The sequence below is a fragment of the Morone saxatilis genome, unplaced genomic scaffold (assembly GCF_004916995.1).
Source record: "Morone saxatilis isolate NCDOM2014 unplaced genomic scaffold, NCSU_SB_2.0 Contig6, whole genome shotgun sequence".
Lineage (NCBI taxonomy): Eukaryota > Metazoa > Chordata > Actinopteri > Moronidae > Morone > Morone saxatilis.
The window spans coordinates 6,095,712-6,115,621 of NW_023340206.1; the positions used below are offsets into that span (position 1 = coordinate 6,095,712).

The 19,910-nt window shown below is 43.2% G+C and overlaps 1 protein-coding gene across 1 annotated transcript in view; it reads left to right on the plus strand.

Annotated features, from left to right (window-relative positions):
* The window catches only part of LOC118339833 (R3H domain-containing protein 1), a gene marked incomplete in the record, with an annotated part of 42,110 nt that extends 23,414 nt beyond the window's left edge, over positions 1–18,696 (plus strand). Inside the window, 14 exon segments of the mRNA XM_035677601.1 lie at positions 858–1,090; positions 3,235–3,504; positions 4,054–4,208; positions 4,654–4,764; positions 5,847–6,209; positions 6,402–6,528; positions 9,814–9,971; positions 10,499–10,632; positions 12,757–12,860; positions 14,595–14,776; positions 15,448–15,604; positions 16,647–16,744; positions 17,065–17,149; positions 18,059–18,696. Of these exon segments, the coding sequence (XP_035533494.1) occupies positions 858–1,090; positions 3,235–3,504; positions 4,054–4,208; positions 4,654–4,764; positions 5,847–6,209; positions 6,402–6,528; positions 9,814–9,971; positions 10,499–10,632; positions 12,757–12,860; positions 14,595–14,776; positions 15,448–15,604; positions 16,647–16,744; positions 17,065–17,149; positions 18,059–18,378 (2,497 nt within the window).
* Between the last annotated feature and the right edge of the window lie 1,214 nt (positions 18,697–19,910).

Genomic DNA, 19,910 nt, shown 5'->3' on the forward strand with positions numbered 1-19,910 from the left:
TTCCTCCCGTCACACATCATTCAGCTCTTTCAGAGACCGAACTGCAGGCAGAGAAAAAATCCTTTGACTCGCCGTCTGCCTTAATCGGCTCGTTCAGGAGCAGGACTGCTGATCTGAGGATTTGTTTTCGCTGCTCAGGAAAGCTTCTGTTAAATAGGATTTTCTGCCCAGGTTTCCTCGTGTGGGGCGGCCTGTTCGGACCAAAGCTCGCCAATTAAACTATGTAACAGTTTTTTCTATTAAATGTCACCTTTTATTGATCAAGCATTGAGGAATACATCGACTGAATGTCTTATAGTAGAAGATACAGTCTCTCTCTAACTAATTATACAAAATAATGAATTCTGAATATGGTTTTAAAGAATGATAGCAGTCGTAAATTGAGTCATCTTAAGGCTTTGAAATATACAAATTTGTCCTTTAAAAACAGTTTAAGACATCTGGTTTGGTTTTCCATGTGTAATTTTGTGGTAAAAGGGTGCAGCGTTCGACAGAAAATGTATTGGCAACTGTTCTGATGAACAGTGATTAATCGTTTAAAAGTCATTTTTTAAAGCAAAAATTATCTGGTCCTAGAAATGTAAATATTTGTAGGCTTTTTTTGTGTTTTATGACATTAAACTAAATATCTCCTTTTAATTGTTGTAATTTGAGCATGTCAACTCTGTTGTGCATTTATTATGGACCAAATGATAAACTTTTGAACTGATAATAAAAATAAGTCCAAGTATAGCCCTACTTAACATGCAGACACTGATATGATTACTAAATCTTTCTGAGCAATTTTCATTATTGATGCAAACAGAATTTAAAATCAAATCAAATCAAAAAAAACTTTCATGCTCTCATCTTCTCAGGCTACGAGCTGGTCGGTCAGGCGCCAGTCGGCAGAGCAGCTCTGAGACGGAAACACTGCCTCGGCACGGCGAGCCTCGGCCATGGAGCAGCACCGACAGCTCGGACAGCTCCAACCGGCTCGCCCCGCGGCCCGCCATCACCAAGGCCAGCAGCTTCAGCGGCATTTCCCCGGGCCTCGTCCGAGGGGACAGCACGGCCAGCAGCAAGAGCACCGGGAGACTCTCCAAAACAGGCAAGAGACACAGCGGGATGGGATGCCTCAGAATATCCTCCGTTTGTTTGTTTTAAATAAAATAAGCTTGGTGAGGCAGCCAGAAATAGAGCAAACTCCCTCGACTGGCAATTTAAAAGTGTAGCAGGCAATATTCTGCCATCTACAATTTGTGTTTTTCCGTCATGTTTTATCAGGTTCAGCTGCTTCTCTGATTGACGCCTCTTGTTCTAAAATGAGGCTGGTTACGTTGTACAGGTTCATTCTGAATGTGGAGGGATGTCTCTCCTCCAAAACTTCTCTCCCTTGGAAGTGAGCATGTCTTTATTCATTCAGTCACTCAGACATGGGAGAGGACCTTCAGTCGCAGCATGAAGAGGAAACATTTGCTAATTAGTTAGTACATTTGGTAAATGTGGAACAAAAATAGGCATTTTGCATACTGAGCTCCGAGCAAAATCCTCCGGCATTCGAGGCTCCTGGGTTCTTATCTGAACAAGTGTTTGTTGTCCTGCCGCGGTCAATAAAGTCTGCGGGCCGCCCTGTAGCCGGACAGCTGTCAAAACCAATTACCATACAGCAACATGGTGATGGAGGAGGCTCTTAAAAAGTGTTGTAGCAGCAGTAGTATGAAACCTAGCAGCGAGGAGTTACTGCATAATGTATAAGTCTAAGCGGCGAGATGAAGTCAGAGCTGCTCCCCAACTGCAGGTGCTTACTCCACAATATCTTACATTTGTAACTTGACTGGCTGAGATTAGATCAAACGTGTTCTTCACCGCGGGTTTGTCTTCTTTATCTCAGTGAATGCAGGGTGGAAATCCTTGGTTGGCCTCTGCTCTCCATTTTGTTCCCTGTCACAGTTTCTGTCTGGCATTTTTTCTATTTTTGCCGATCTCCTGGTTCTGTTCTCACAGAGAGGCAGCAGCGGCAGCAGGCTTCCTGCCTGAGCAGTTTTTTAAGTTGTTTACGAGGCGGCTGGCTGCCCTCACTTTGTGTTTTGGGAGTATAAGTCAAGGAGACATCTTGCCTGTGCTGCCGTGTTTTTCTGCATTTGCCCTTCTCCTGAGCCCTAAAATAACCTTTCCTTGCAACAGGCAGCACACCATCGCTGCCTGAAAGTAGGAGCTCATCCATGATAGAGGCAAAAAAAAACTCTATGCCTGTTTATGCCTTTTATGATATCATATCGATGTAATCTTTCATAAATGCCACTTCATTGATTTCCCTCATTCATCCAATGGTGGAGTGTAACAACCTTAGTAAAGTTTTGAGTTTTAGAGTTCCTGCTATTATAAACTCTATTGTACCTTCCCTCCACTACATTTATTTGACAGCATTAGTCCTTGCAGATTAAGATTGCAACAATTAGGCGGCTAATTGATTAGTCGATTAAAGAAATAATAATCGGCAACTGTTTTGATAAACGATTAATTGTGTAAAAATGGCAGAAAATGCTCTCGAGATATGTAGATTTCGTGCTTTTCTCTGTTTTATATCATATTTAAATTGAATATCTTTTGGATATTCTTGGATTTACCCTTTTTTGCTATTTTATAGAGGATTAATCTAGAAAATGACCAGCAGATTAGTCGATAATGACAATAAACGGCCCTACGAGTTAACACTTAATTAACATCATAGCGAGTACAGTTACTTTTAGTGCTTTAAATACAGTTTGCTGATAATACTAATAAGGTTTTGAATGCAGGACTTTTGCTTGTAAAGGAGTATTTATATATTAGGATGTTGCTACTCTTACTCAAGTAGAGCATCTGAATACTACCGGAATTCAACGAGGAAATTCAAAGGAAAGAACATTTTAAAACCCTAAACACCAGATTGCGATGCCAGTCCCTCCTCCCAAAAACCCAGAGCTTCATTGCACATTCAGTAATTATACAGGGAGACATCCATTACAGAGAGTGCACAGATACCAATTTCTCCATCAACTGTTGCCTCAATAGACAATACAATGCAGCCACAAGAGAGGTTGCATTATTAGCGAGAGACACGACTGCTTCATTATCACCATCAGCTCTTTCCACCCACTAACGAGCTGAAAGCAACACGTTAGGTCTCCTCCTCTTCGGTGCGGTCTTAGAGTCATTCTGGGAAATGTAGGAAGTGGATAATAATCTCTTTCTTCTGCCTTTTCCCCCCAGGTTCAGAATCATGCAGTAGCGTCGGCTCCTCGTCCAGCTCGCTTTCCCGTCCCCAGCTGCCTCTCCCAGTTTCAGCCTCGTCCTGGTCCAACATCCCCAGCGCCCCTTTAATCCACCCAGCCGCTGACACCAGAGGCTCTGGACACCCTGAGATGATCAAGAGCCTCCCTTCACAGCCACCATCTGCTACAGACGCAACAAACTATTATGTGTTGCCGCTGGAAGCCTCAGGGATACCGCCCGGCAGCGTTCTGGTCAACCCACACACAGGTGGGTGATACGGCGCCTCCATGTGAACATAAAAAGACGTAATTCTATTTAAAGACTCCATTTCACGAAATCAAAAATCACACGAAGGCACAGGGTTTTCTTCCTCAAGGGTAGTGACCCAATCTACTGCATTAAATCAAAGACATGCATTTTCCTGTCTTGTAATTTTCTGGTTTACTAATGAATATTCATGACTTGGGGGCAGAATCACAGGTTGGCACAGGGCTGCACTCGGTTTGTCTGTCAAATTAGTAGTCAGACCAAAGCATGCTGATCAAAATGCATTGAACAGATGGGAGAAATCTGTAAATATTCATCATGGGCCGAACACACAGTTGTACACTTTTGGGCTGCAAGCTGAACTTCAAATGCTGCCAAGGTTGTTAATTCCTGTTGACTCTCCTCTCATGAAGCGTGTTTGGGTGTGTCCCTTGCCTGTCACGAGGAGCATAATTCAAGTGTTTCCTTATTGGTGTGATGCTGGATTATGAGTTTGTTTGCAGCTCACGTTACTATGGTTTCTGATCTCTTATGAATTTAATTTGACAGGCAAGCCTTTCATCCACCCCGACGGCAGCGCTGTAGTTTATAACCCGGCCGCTGTCGCCCCCGCTGCTGGCAGGAACCCACAGCAGGGGAAAAGCCCACAGCAGCCAATCCCTGCCCCAACACAGCAACAGCCAACCAATCACCTCCACTCCCAGGTCAGTGGGCGGGACTACATCAGGAATCTTGATTTTTTTTTTTTTTTCCTGACTCTTATTGAATTCTTGTAAAGACTACAGTTTTTTTTTTTTCAAACTTTCTCTAATCTTACTAACTTATAGTGCTGAAATAGGAGCTGAACGTATCATGGTAGGAGCTTAATTGACCGTTCAATTAACCCCTCCCCTGAACATCGATTGTCCAATCATAGCTTAGGAACCGTAACTAGGCACGGTAGGCCTACAGTAGTAACCTAGTTTTACTTACAAGGCCAAGGAGCATTTCATACTACAATATTTTTTGGGATTACAGACAACAGTAAGCAACGGTAACTAAGTGGGGCGGGGCTTAGCAAACGGTCAGTTGAGGCTCCCTCCATTTTACTAGCATCCTTCGTCTCATCTCCTGTCCCTCTGTCCATTTCTTTTTCCTTTCCCTCCTCAGCCGTTCTCCCCTCTCCAGCTGTCCTCTGAGCCTGTCCACAACCCAACGATCTCGTATCCTCTTCCTCCTTCTCAGTTCCTGCCCGTCTGTCCTAACCAGCAGTACACTGTGGTATAGAACTTCTTTCTTTCCATTTTATTATTCTTCCCCCGCTCCATCTCCTGTCAGACCTGGCTCATTAAGAGTTTATTTATAGACCTTTCTCGGAGCAGTTGAATTAATAAATTAAACTCCGACACAGATGTCCAGAAAGTCCCAAAATTTCTGCTCAGCTTGTGTCGAGCTAAAGAAATGCTCTGAGCTCTATTTTGACCCAGGTCTTCATACTGTATGTATGTAGCTTTAATGAGCTTCTTAATAAATTACCATCTGTGATGTATTTAAAATGTAGCTACAGTATTTGATACATATATTACATTCTTTGGTACCAGAAAAAGTTATCGCTGTCTGTTTTTATATTGTGACTTTAGCGAGCAGAGTTTGGTACACAGTCAGTGTAGTTTATGTACATCATTGAAGGTTTGGCTTAACAAGGTTCTTGTTAATGGTGTCTAAAATCAAGCGCAGTGTTATTTCACCTTTTGAAACTTCAAAACGTCCTTATTATTCCCCCAATTAACTAGTCAGTTCTTTTTTTTTTTTTTCTTTTTAGTGGAAAGGTGTATCTAAATCCAGCAGGAGCCATTCCCCACATATATAGATCATGCATTCACTTAACCTCATTTTTGACCTGGTTTTAGTGAAAGACATGCCTCTGTGACTAATTATGCCTGTGGAAAGTTCCATTAATATTTAATTCATCACCAGATGTTGGCGCTGAATAATCCATGACTAAAAACACTACTTTTCCAACAACATGTCAGAAATGACCTGAACTGGCGTTCAGTGATGATACAGATAAATAGTTCACTTTAGACTCTGCCAGTCCCTCCAGACGTGGGTCATATTTAAACTCTTACTTGAAGGTTTAAACACATTCAGAAAGTCAATTTAGCAAATGTCTAAGCACTTAGCTTAGAAGTCATCTGACTGCCCCTGGTGGTTGAACTGTATTGATCCATATTCTGAGCAGATTAATGATTAAAGAATTGTGGTTCTGATGATCAGGATCCAATTAATGTGCATCCTGTGGTATCTATTGTTGCATTTCATTTACCTTTTGTCAGAAATGTAACACTAAATTATCTCTCCAGCCTGACGCCCTCAACGCCCAGTTCAGTCACATGACTCTGGCGCAGCAGCAGCAGCCCAGCGACAGTGGGGCTTCAGCTCCAGACGCCCGCCACTATCCCACTGTATACCACCACCACCACCACCCCTCCTCCATGGTACTGCAGGGAGCTCCTCCACAGCAGCAGCAGGTTGCTAGCTACATGGTGGCAGGGCCATCGGGAGGACACCCAGGGGTGCTGCAGGGCCAGCCCGTCCCGCTCCAGACCACGGGCCCCAACCATGCGTATCCCAGCTCCACCCCGGGCCCTTCTGCTTTCCCCGGGTCCACACTGAACCAGCAGCTACTCCAGCAACACGCCTACATCCAGCAGCCTGTCCAGCAGGTAGGGACATCTGAAGTCATGCTGGCAGCCCATAACGGTTCCTTGATGTAGTTGTCAGTCATGAGTCACTCCTGCAGCGGAAACCAGCTTTATGACTAATCCTTCATTTCTCCTGTTGCTGTGAAGTGCATTCAAATGGTGCCACCGATGCGTCATACAGTCCTTGAATCCGTGTTAATGTGTCTCTTACAGATGTCGTCGTGTTACTGCTCTTCAGTCCACCACCCCCACTGCTCCAGCCAGCAGCAGCACTACCGGCCCCCCGTCAACCCGCTGTCCTATAACTGCCCTCAGAGCCAAAACCTGCCCCAGCAACAAGGTATGAACATTGTGACTTTACAGAAGATCCATGTTAACTACTGAGCTTTTACTTCTTTTACTTTCTTACAGAAATTCTGTCAGATTATTTTCACCTTCAACACGCTGGCTTTTTCAGTAGTTGAAGACATTTTTTGTGAAATGCTAAAAATCTTTGAAAAATAAGAGTGTAAATGCCACTAAATGACCTGGATGCACTCTGATAGATTCACACAGCTAGGGTACCCTCAGCCACGTGATGCTCCATTTAAAAACAAGTCTGTTTTCCTCTTAAATTGTCATTAAACTCAGTTCAAAGTTGCGTTTTATGACAAACACACCTGGATACCAAACAACAGCAGGTTAACCTTCATCCCTTCAGATCTCCAAAGCTACAACTTATTCAAACATGGCTTTGAAATGGTTGCATGTTGGATCTAAAGACAAATCAAAGCATGTTTTAATTAATGAGGTCTGCAGCCTCTGATGTGAAGCAGCTGATTTTTTCCTAGAATTTTTAGACCTCACGTTGTCAAGAGCAAAGCCCAGCCTCGCTGCTATATCAAGAGTCGTATTATATCAATAGACTTTAACTTCCCACTTTCAGCTCTTAGATAGTATTCTTTTGTTGTTTGTGCGTTTCTTCACAAGGGAGCTACGGCAGCCGCAGTCCGACGGCTCTCCTGAAGGACAAACATTTCTCCCTTTTCTTTCCTCTCTGTTTGTTTGTTTTCACAAGTTCAGATGTCTCCCCGGGAGTCATCCACTTGATTATTCCATTTCACTTTTTTCCTTCACCACAGGCGTTGAGATTGTTAGCTCCTGCTCGGTCTTCTGTCTCTCTCACACACACACACACACACACACACACACTTGCTTAACTGGATGTAACGTTGGCACAATTTGGACTTGTACAGCCGCGCACACACACACACACTGGTTCACACACGTCTCTGTAAGTGGCTGCGGCACTATTCTGTCATCTGTAGGCTGCAAATGCGGCTTCCCTGCTGGGGACCCAGGGAATAGACAGCGGACAAATGAAGCTGACCTACAAAGGCAAAGGACAGCAATTATTTCTCAGGGAAACAGGAAAAATGACTCGTTTCCCTTCTGTTTTTGCATTAATTAAAAATATATATCAGACCAGCTAAAGGTGAAGGTACTGTGGCGTGCATTGCACACATAATAAATAAATTATCAGTGGGAATGCTCCGATGGCCCAGTCAGTGTCCACAGAGAAACCTGCGAATGTTTCCACTCACTTGCATCAGACAGTCCCCACCACCACAGGGCTTCAGTCATGGTCATTCTGCGACAGCAGCTTGTATTATATGTGAAGGGATTGAAGGATTTGTCTTCCTTCCTCTTTACTGTTAGATGATGCGAGAGTCTATTAAAAGGCTCTTTGGCGTTGGATGACAAACGTAACTTCATTGCTAGAAAGAAAATGCAAAAAACCTTCCTTTAAATTCAAGTAAGATGAAAGAGAAGCACCTTTTCCTTTAAGGAATGATGAAAACCTGAACAATATTTAAGTGGTGCTTGCATATGGAGCTCGGATGATGAGTTGATGTGTCATTTTTCAAGTGGAAATGCCAAACGAGATGTGATGTCAGCTTCTCCAGTGTGAGAATTTGATGCTTTTCTTTGTTATATATGATAATAAACTGAATATCTTCCAGTTTTAGGCTGTTAAAACAAGGAATTTGAATTTGAAGATGCCACTGTGGACTTAGGGAAATTATAATGAGCATTTTTCACTATTTCTTGACATTTATAGACAAAGTGATTATACAAGAAATTAATTCAGCAGAATAGTCGATAAAGAAAATTAGTTGCTTGCAACCCTAATGGTAGGATAAACGAAATGTCACTGCTAGAAAGAAAATAATAAGTTTACTTTCAATCAAAGTGACATTAAAAAAAAAAGTTTTTTTGACTAAACAGTACATGAAACAAGTGGATACAGTCGGGCTAAAACACTGGATATACACCCCGCAGTATCTGTTATAGCTCAAATGAGGCCGATAGTCGGCTGGATTTTTTCTTCAAGACAGAATTCCTTTTAATTTCAATGGTTTTCAGTGTCTCAAGGTTTTTTTTGTTTTGTTTTTTGTTTATACCAAAGCGGCTACGCACTGAGCCTGAGAGGCGGGATGCGGGGCCGGGACGCTGTCTGAGAGGCCTCTATGAATCTCACAGTGAACCGGTCTCTTTTTCAGCCCCTCACTCCTCACCTGCAGGACCTACAGCGATCTCGGAGTGGAGTGTGCATGCAAGGCAAAAACACAGGCCGGTCAGCGACACTTGCATGATACAGGGATAGTCGGACATTATCTGCCTCTGATGGAATTTCTTAAGTAAAGAAGTCACAATCTTCTGCCTGCTGGAATGGAATAAAATTGTTTGATATTACGGGTCATTTCATGCTTGGTTTGTAAGTGAAGGTGGGGAGACGAGGGTGGATAAAAATAGTCCTCCCTCTCTCTGTTCCTCGGGAGCACTTTCATTGTCTGGTCGTACTTTTCTCCCAGGGCGGCAGACTGTAAAGACACCTTCACAAAAGGACGTCCTCTCCTTTGTCACTCGGATTACCGCGTGCGTGTGTCGCGAGGGACAGTATTTTCAAATGTCTCTTTTTGTCACCTTGACATTTAAGTGTCTTGATTCTCTGGCCCCCCCTCCGGCTAGGAATAAGTGCCGCCATTTTAGGCCATTCGGAAAATGGACGGAACCGTGTGACTTTGTGTCGTCTTTTGGGTGTCATTTCTCCTCAGGCGCTCTAGATGGGTTTTTAACAAGTTCTGTAGAAATGTGATCCCATTTTCTGTTTACCTCCTGAACTTAATCACTCGTTGAAGTGGAGGGTTTGTTTGGGTTTTTTCTTCTTTTTTTTTTTTTTGTTCTGGCAGGGAAGCGGCACGATAACTCAGGTTGCAGGTTCAGGCCACCTCAGGCTAAATCAAATTTATTGACTTTCTCATTTATTCCAAGTGCCTTAAACCTGCTTAGCTATAACAGCTCAACTCCCCAAGCTGAGCCTTGACTTCCACAATCCTTCACTCTGCTGTTTTCTCTGTTCTCCTTTTGATTTCCCTTTAAAATCCATAAAATCCTGAATTACTTCCTTGTAAAATCGTGATAATATAGATAGCTATAACAGATAGCTTTTATTAGTGCCTGTTTTTGACTGTGTTGCATAGGAATCATGAATATTAATGTGTTTTATTATTATCACCATGATCCTATCAACAGTCTCTTTTCATTCGGTCACGGAGTTGTGCCTTTTCTCATTTTGCCTCAGTGCACCAAGCCGTGATGCCAAACCCAGCGTCCAGCTACCAGACCATAGTGGGCGTACAGCCAACACCCAACCTCGCTCTCTCTGGCAACCAGCAAAGCAATATGGGCAACCAGATGCAAGGCATGATGGTCCAGTACCCTCCAATGCAGTCTTATCAGGTATTCTGATGATGCCACAGTGTCAGATAGATTAATATTAGCAGTCTGAAAATGAGAGAGAGCATTCATTTTGTTATGAATGAAATTCTCTCTTCTTATGATCTTTTGTTCTCAAAGAAAGCTGCTAGTAGCTCTGTATTCTTCTTTAGAAGAAAAATACAACACTATGGCGCAGTAGATTTTTAAACGTCTAATAGAAGAATGCAAAACTGGAGTGCTCACTCAGCGCAGTCTTTGGCAGTGCAGTCATAGAAAAAGCACATTCCATGATGCCAAGAGCTCTTATACTGTTATTCATAGCAAGTGAAAACCTCAAAAAGACACACTTGGATTTTATTACTTGTTATCCAGCTAATAAAATGAATATCTATTTGCATGTTTTGTGTTTAGCAGACCTTGAAAAAAGGGTTCCTCAGTCATGTATATGTGCTTGTAGTAGCTAATAAAGCCAGTTTTATGTATTTTGTGGCTTTATTTCTATTTTTACCTGCTGTTGTTCCAATCTTTTATTTTTATTTTTCCTGCAGCAGGTTTCTATGCCACAGCAGACGTACCAGCAGCCAGTGTTTGTGTCCTGTCAGCCAGGACAGGGGGCAGTGGCTGTTGCTGGCATGCAGCCCTGCTACAGCCTGCTCCCCCCTAACCAGCACACCACCATGAGGTACAGTCTTAGATTAATACCTCACACATGTCACGCCAAGATAAAGGATAATTATTGGATATATTGTGTCATTTTTTCTCAGATTTGAATACAAATGTTTGTAGTTTACCAGCATCAAATGCAAGAGCTTCTGTATGAAAGCATCTGCATTTATCATGTTTCACTCATTCATTCAGGTTTTTTTCTTAAATTTGTCACCTGCCTGTATATCAGTCAATATATGGGATACTTATTATCAGTACATTTTCCAGTAGAGGAGGGAAGTGCTTGGTGCCAGAACCTCCTCTTTTCCATCCTGTTGTAGGCCTGAAATAGTTCCTAGATGAAAATACGAAATAACTGTTTAAATTGTTTTATAGCTCAAGCCATTATTCAGTTGTGCTATCCAGCAGTTCACATGCACATCAATACTTTGATATATGAGAGTAATTAGTTATTATTGCATGTTTATCTTTGGTATTATTAGGATTTCTTTAATAACCCAGCACTGATCCATTTAATTATTCTCAAGGCCTAAAAGAGCTCTGTGTGAAATATTGAATAGAGTTAATTGTGTTTTCAGGCTCAGCTTTTTTCTCCAAAATGAACTTAAGTCATGTATACACTGATAATAAACATACTTTGATTTATGTTCATGCTTTTCTAATGGCCGTTTCTAATAGCTGAAGCTGCTTTAATCAGGTTTAGATGGAATTATTAGCTCGACTGTAGATGTACTTTGTCCCAGAAACCGATTTGCAGGTAGTCGATGCTGTTTCTCACTCCTGAAGGTGCCTCTTATTTATAGACCTAACGGGCCTGATGAGTGAGTCCCCAAAGCACCTCGGAGCCAAGGTCATCTTTGTTCACTGTGGGGGGAAAAAATGAGGTTATTACCACAACGCTTTTGGTGAACCGGGTGTGCGTATAGCTGATGAATGTCTACTCTGACGCCCTCTCAAAGAGCTTTAGTCATTTTCCTCCATTACTCTGCCGGTGTGGAGTAGTGTGGAGCGTCGTGCTCTCGCTCATTATAATCTGATTGATAGAACTAGTTCACAGAAAGCAAAACATGTAATTAGTTTCTACCTCCATGGACCCAATCAATCTGGATACTGGTGAGTGTAGCACTACTGGGAGCGTCGTGCACGCTGGTGTACATAACAAACACCAGACAAATGAACACAGCCGCGTACGCTGTCGTCACCTGCAGGAGAACAATGCAAAGACACGCTCACGCGCGGAGAGGTCACTCTCTCATTGTCCCAGCTGTAAAATGAGGCTGCGTTAGTAGGGCAGTCAGCGTGGAGATGATTTATGCGGCAGCGTTTCGAACGGCTCAGTCTGCTCCCACGAGGACCGACTGTCCACCTGCAGCCTGCTTTTTCACCAGCTGTACGCCGGTCCCTGCAGGCAAGTTGCTTACAGAGCAGAGCGCAGCTACTTTGCAGATGGACTTAAGTTTTAAATTTCAAATTTAATACCCCAACTGCAGCGCTAAGATCTCAGAGCTCCTGGAGATTTCCGTCTGTGCAGGTTTAGAAGTGATTTTAGAGACCTATTTAGGTTGGAGCTGCTTTTTCTTCAGGCTCTGGAGTGTAAAAAGCACCTTACCTGACAAAATTGGCAACATTTAAATGTTCAAGGTTTCTCCTGAAAAGTCTTTATTTTTTTATCAGTTCATTCATTCATCCATTTTCTCCCCCTTATAAAGGTCCAAGTTGTGTTTAATGATGATTTATGATATTTTGGATTATTTTAGACAGATAATTTTTAGATGAATAATTTGTTCTTTAAAACAGTAAAAACTCGAGCTGATCAATCTTATTCTAACATTTGATTAGCTGGAACCATCAAATAATTCGTGCTGGAACAATGACTTGAACGATTAATCAGTCAATAGTTGCTGGTTAGTTTTCTGTCGATCGACTGATGTTTACAGCTCTAATATTTGTATACTGCTGGAAAGTATTGGAAAAATCCCAGATGTGGGTAAATTCTTGCACTCAGGCCTTATTGCCCCTTCTGGTATTCACTGATATCTTTTTATATTTTGGCCGATACGACCATGAAACAAAAATGTCTAACTTAATGAGCTCTGCAGAAACGGTGTTTTAAAAAAAAGCTTCCTCTGTCCATTCACAGTTCTACAGTGAGTTTCCTGCCTGCTCAGATGATGGAGCAGCTCCAGTTTCCTCAGACCTCATCCCCCTGTGTCTCCCAGCAGCACCCAGGCCAGCAGTACGCAGGTACGCTCCCTCTCTGAAACCGAAACCACAACCGAGTCCGAGGTCTGAATTCAAACACGCAGCGCTCTGCAGCAGCATCACGTGCAGTGCAGGCAGAATATTCACTTTTTAGTCTCTGACACTAGCCGCCCTGGAGACTCCCCATCAGTGCCAGAGCTCCGACATTCTTTATTTTCCTCCATCTCTCAGTGTCAATAACTGCAGAATGTATTCCTCCATAGCCACGACTCGGGCTCCTTAATGAAATAATCTTCCCTGGGTTTACTCTGCCATTGTATGTGCGTCAGACACATGATTAGATTTACACTCCGGATTTTCAAAATGAAAAAGAGTGAGGCGTGGTGATGACGACTCCCCGGAGTTTGGATAAGTGAAAGTGATTTGCACATCCACCTCTTCCTCCGGAGCGGCGTGGAGATTAAACAGCTAGTGGGCCGACCACTGCAAATGTTATGTTGACAACAACTCAGTCAAAGTGTTGTTTTGGTATAGTGAAAAACTATGAAAGTGAGAAATCATTGAAGCCTCTCCGGTGTGAGTTGTACCGAGATATATTATCACATGGTTTGGCATGAGTAAGATCTAATATTATGCTTTAAAATATTCCTTAATTCCCAGCTGTCCTGCTCATGAATGATGATTCTCTGCTTCATTTATACAGATGAATGAAGTGTATCTTAGAGGTATTACAGCAGCATAAACTGCTTTCTGTCCACTACAAGACAGTTGCAATAGATCTAAGCTGTAGATAAATTGGGAGGGAGACGGATGAAACTACCAAAGTGACTCTGGATAATTTCCTATTGGGTTTCTAAAAATAAAAATCACCATAATAACTCATTCTTTCATGTATCGCCTGTTTTGTATTGGCCTTTTGCGAGCTCACACAATCTCTGTCCAGAGGCCCAGGTGGGGCAGTCTCCTTACTAATGACCTTTATTATTCATGTCTGATTATTATGGGAGAGCAATGGAGGGAGCCATCATTTCCAGCCCGTCAGTAATGAGGTCAGATGAAGGTCTCGCGGCGGCCTTACCTACAGCGTCACCAGTAAACATTTTTAATTGGCTAGGTCGGGGCCAGAAATAATCTGCAGATTAAGTCCAAATATCCATTGTCCTTGCTACTGTTGTTGGGTAATAATTCATAAATCAACAGTGGCGTCGGCTGTGCAAAGTTTGCAATATGATTTTCAGCTTTATGTAAACAGAAATTAATTAGATGGAAATATATTGTTGTGTTTTTTTATTTTAGTTTTTCAATCTTTTGTGTGTGTGTGTGTGTTTTTGTTTTTTTTAAGTCACATCAGTCACGTTCATGCGTCACAAACTAATAAGATAATTGGATCTCCCGGATCATCACAGAGGATTTAGCAGGAAAAGGGAATGGAGTCTGTTATTGCCACTACGGTTGTGCCCTTATAATCAAGGCACTTAAAACCTAATTGCTCAGCAGCTAACGGTGTGAGAGCTGTTTTCACTGATGAGGTGTGTCGCTGAACAAAAGTGCTGAAAAGGAGCTTTTTGGGTGGCGAAAACACATTTAGTCTGTCAGTTTACTCTGGTGCATAAATGATGAGTTTATGTAATGAATTCAATAGAAAATAAGTAGCATTAAGCGTTTCACCGCGTCTGCCTGACCTGATTCGCCCCTTGTCAGTGCTGTATTTCATTTCCAGCTTGTGTTTGTTCTTTTTCTAAAATGTGTGTGTGTGTGTGGGGTGTGTGTGTGCAGGGTTGTTACCCTCAGGCCCCAGCAGTGGCATGGTATGCTGCAATGACGGGGCCCACCCTGCCAGCAGCCCCCGAGCCCCTCCCCCTGCCAGCGAAGACCAGCCCAACCACAAACACCCGGGCGCCGAGCACCAGCGCGGCCGCCGGCCTGCCGAGCTCCTCCCGCCTCCAGACAACACCCAGGTACAAACGCTGCCCGACTGCATCGATTAGGCAAAGCTGATCGCTCAAAACAATACCACTTTAAAGACGATGGTTAAAATAAAATAGATTTTTGTGTGTGAAAAGATTGTACGTATAACCTCTTAAAAACCTTACTGAGGTTGTCTTCTGGTTTTGACATGATGTAATTAGCTCAGTGGCCTAGAGGTTTTTGACTTGACAACAATTTCCAGATGATTTTGAATTTAATTAAAAATTTGCTCCGGTAATGTTTGCCACATAAGACGATGCAGTATGTGTCAGAAAGTTAAAACGGTCACAAGAAAGCAATTTGAAAGCCAATTTACTTTGGTTGTCTGAGTCTGACAGTGACGCGAGAATTGCCCCCTGGAGCCAAACCCGGCCTCCCCGGCTCTTCAGGCAGGTTAAATGTCGTAGTAAATAGGCTCTGCAAATGAAGTCGACGCTGGCGTAGCCTGAAAATGAGGAGAAAATAGTCCTTAGCATTAGGGTGTAATGGTACATTAGGGGGACTAATGTGGATGGAATGGTACATTAAAGCAACAACTTGAACAACAGAATGACTTTCTGAAAGAGAGAGAAATAGCCGTGGTTGCTTTTTTTTTTTTGAATGAAAGTGTCTGTGTTCCTCCCCGTAATCTCTCGTCGCACTGCCGGTGTGTTGTGTGTAGAGCAGCTTGCCCTCGTCTCCGGCACTCACTCCCTTGCCAGGCCAGCCGCCCAGCGTCAAGGGCCTCCCATCAGGCATCTCGTCCATCCCTGTCATGGCCCACCACCCGCACCACCACCACCCACAGCTCCCTACAGCCTTCTGCCACAGTGGACAAGGTCAGAGACACCAGAGTGTTTATTCTCACTCACAGACAGTATCAAACACCGAGCTGTGCCTCCATCCAGAGCGTGCAGTGCTACATTTTAGAGAAACTTTTTTTTTTTTTTGGCCAGTTGTTAACTGTATTTTGGAGAGAAGTTAATCAATCCGGAAAAAAAGAGGAAGAGTAGGTCATTTCTGATTGGCTGTTTTGTGTGATTGCTACTAGGATTATCTGTTACTATGGAGAACAGAAAGCAGGCACTCGACATACGTAGTTAATACAGCTTTGGTTACATATTTAACCATATTATGAACCTTAATAAAATCACATTTGTTATTAATTATTTGTTATAAGTTATTCTGTTCATATTAGCTTGCAGCCTAACCTCTTGGTGGGTAGATAGCAACTAGTAGTAGCTAGAGTTGTAGTTCCTTTAAAGAAAATTAACAGTCTCTGAACCTCTAAATGTTTTAACTCAGTAGTACAAATGCCCAATTAAAATATATATATAAAACATTATCAAAAACAACAACAAATGTCCTCATAGTACGCTTTTAAACTGAGATTTAATAGTGTCCAATAAATGTTATATGTTAGATTTTACTAACAGTTCAAGTTAATGTTTTTTTAGTGGAACTACCGTAATGATTGTAAAGCTTTGTGTAGGTGGGATTATCGAATTGACCAGCTAGCTTAGTTAGCTACTGATTATTATATGCAGATGATACCTCCCAACAGGGTTAGTTGGCAAGCTAATAAAAGAACAGACAATTTCATGTTCATAAAACTAAATATGTAAGTGTATAAACTAGCTGAGTGTGTCCCTCTCCCACAGCTTCATAACTTCCCCAGTAACCAATATTCTGCTACTAGCAATCAGATTAGATTGAATTCTTTTTTTGTTATTTATGATTTCTATACAAAATATAATTCTCTAAATGACTCATTGTTCTCTCAGGAGTGAGGCACAGATATAACTCACAGTTATAGTTTAGTTTGTTGTTTCTACTGAACTCTTTCTTCTGCTAACTTTGTGTTCTGGCTGTGCCGTCCAGGTGAAGCACACTACTCTCTACTGGGCCAGCCTCTGCAGTACAAACCCTCCATCAGACATCCGCTGATTCACACTGCCCACATGGTGGCCAAACACCAGGTCGGACACTCAGACACATCGCCTGTTACACTTGATCTGAAATAATGTTTTTTAATGTCTAATAAAAGTTATTTTCTGAGCTGTTGTGTCGTGCTCTTGAACTTTGAGGTGGGTTTTTCTAAAGAACCATCAAATGATGGAGTTTACCTGCTGCTCTGATGAATCTTTGATGCCTAAAAAAACCAGTAAACATGATGGTTGTCAGTCTGTTTGAACATATCAGGGTATTTTTTTAGGATTTATGACATTACATTACAGATCAGCAAACAGCCCTCCCAGCCTTCCACAAATAATCCAACTGTCGTCCTCTGTCTCCTCAGGGTCCACTGGGGGTTTGGCGTAGCGGTCATGGGAGGAAGGCCAGCAGAAAACCTCTGTCTTCAGATCTCAGTGTAGGTGAAGCAGGTAATAGGAAGTCCAGAGGGAGGCTTGAGTTTAGTGAACCTCGAGTTAACAGCAGTCATGGCCGAAATTTGACCTTCCCTCTACAGAGCGAGGCACCAAATATAAACCCAGTGCATTATGAAGGGATTTCTTTGGAGTTTCCTATAGGAATTTGGCCTTCAGCTTCTCAAAAGATGCAGCGCAGAGTGAAACATCAGACGTTAGATGTCAATCAGAAAAAAGGAAGCTCGTGTTCAGATTCATCACATGATAAAGCCAGCTGCTGTGTGGCCTATTTAGCAGATTAACCGAAATAACGTCAGGTTTTTATTGTGTCAAAATATGCTTGCTGCGCTCCGTAGCGGTGGAGAAAGCGTGTGTTTGTGAATGTAAGCAGAATAAATTACAGACGGGGCAGAATTTACACCTGGCAGTGGAACCTGCAGCCCCGGCGGTATTGTGCCGAAAGAAATGTGCTGATTATTTCAAATATGGCGACGTATTTTTTTTGCACTTGCTGAGATATTTTTTGCATTATTCAGGTGCTCTTGTCAACAATCCCACTTGTACAATCAACAAACAGGGAGCTTGTGTGCCTTAATGGAAAGTTCAACATTATGTCGCTGCCTCGAAAATGTCACGCTTTCTGGCAATAAGAAAAGCAGACTCATTTATAGACTGACAATCATGCATTTTTGATAATATAACCTCTGAAGAATCAGTAAAAACACCAACTTGAGTCATATTTTTATACGATTTTGCTTGAGCACGCTGCCACAAGTTTGACCGTCCTTCCTCAAAGCGTTAAAGCTGACAGCAGCAGTTTATTGAAGCCTCCCGATGGTGCAGGTCTGATTTTTCTCTTCACCCATGACAGTTGTTTTATTTACTGGCTCCGCTGCTCACAGTGCTGTCTGTGTGTGTCTGCAGTGAGCAGTCAGATCCTGGAAGTGACAGATCCTCCGGAGGGGATCAGCTGTACAGACTCCCACCACCTCCTGGCAGAGCTCTGCAAAGGGGGCGAATTGATCCGGCGGCTGTCGGACCATCAGCCCCGGCTGTGCAACACAACCAGAGACGCTCCCAGCGGAGACCTGGCCTCATCATACTCCATCTTTGCCATGCTACCCTCCAGATTTGCTGCACCGAGCGCCGCGCTCCACCACGGCGGCCCCCAGGCCACCTTTAAACGACGAACTAGTACCAGACACAAAGGGGAGCTGTGTGACTCGGACAAGGCCGGCTCATAGCTGCTAAGATCTCGGTGCACCTAAGGAGCGCCACGTTGAACGCACATCCAACCACCTGCCTCTGCTGCCTCAGTCTGGACTGTCTCGGTTTTAGTCCCAGACTCTGTCCAAATCAAAAAACCGTATCAAATGTTTGAAGAATGAATGTTCACTTTTATTTAGTTTTAGTTAGTTTTATCATTTTTTTTCTGGCCAACAGGTCTGTGCAGGGTGGAAACCGAGCAGCACCTCCAAGTTTGGTTTTGTTTGTGAGATGCGTCCGTGGCTGCTGAGCTCAAGCCCCCCACACCACCACCACCACCACCTCTCTATCTTTCTGTCTTTTTCTTTCCCTCTGTGTCTGGCTCTCTCCCAGCTGAACTCTCTTTGCTTCTTTTGTTTCTTTGTTGCTTCGAATTTTTTAACCTACCTAGGGAACCCACCCCATTTTTTTTTCTTTGCCCTGCTTGCTCTTACTTTTCAGTGATACCCAGAAGACTGTGAGTTATCCTCATGTGACTCTGCTGTTTTGTGTTTGTGTTTGCGTGTGTGCATCTGCTGAGCTCTGCGGGTAAACACGAAGCATCGCCATACCTATCTACATCTGTGTAATTACAGCCACATCAGCCTGTTTTTGTCCTTTCCTAGGCAAACACTTGACACTACCTTGAAAGAGTGTTTTTTTTAGTCTTGCTTCTTCCTCCTGTCTTTTTCTCCCCCGCTTTCTCACACACACCACACACATGCATGCATATACTATTCACCACCACTACTGGCTCAGCGATATCTCATTATCCTGTTTATTCATACAAACAAATGCCTACTATTTCACGCGCACACATATACAGGTGTAGCATTGAAGGGGAGAGGCAAGAGCAGAGTGAAAGAAACAAATGTTGAAGTGTGTGTTGGTGGGGTTGTGCAGGGCAGGTGGGGAGGTTTGAATGTTAACTGCCTTATCACTCCAATTTCACACTCTCGCCTCCAGTCACACACACACACACACACACAGGACGCACACGCACAAGAAACACCCTGTTGCCTCCAGTCTCGTATGTGAAGACTGATTAACAGGGAAACAGGGGGGTCACACACACTCGCGCACACACTAATCCCAGCCAGAGGGGAGGTTTTGTGTGTACGAGTGCGTTAATGAGTGTGTGCGGCTGCTTCTGTAATGGGGCCACCTGTCTACTCATTAGCCTCGTTACCCAGCCTTTTAATTGCCCCCAAACTCTGCATCATGTCTCCTCCTCCTCCTCCTTCTTTTTCTTCTCTCCTTCCTCCTCCTTCCTCGCTCCTTCTCTCTTGGTGATTTGATGTTAAGCGAACTTTTGGGACACATCAATAATCTGACATCATGACGCAAGGATTATGTCATGCTGTGCAGGTGTGTGGGTGTGTGTGTGTGGTGGGATTGGGTGGGGTAATGCGAGTGCAGCATGTCCATATGTCAGCGTATTAGCAAAGTGATTGCTTTGACCTCCGTATCAGGAGGCATATGAATATGATGCAGGGTGGAGGGGAATTTGTACACGCACACACACACACAC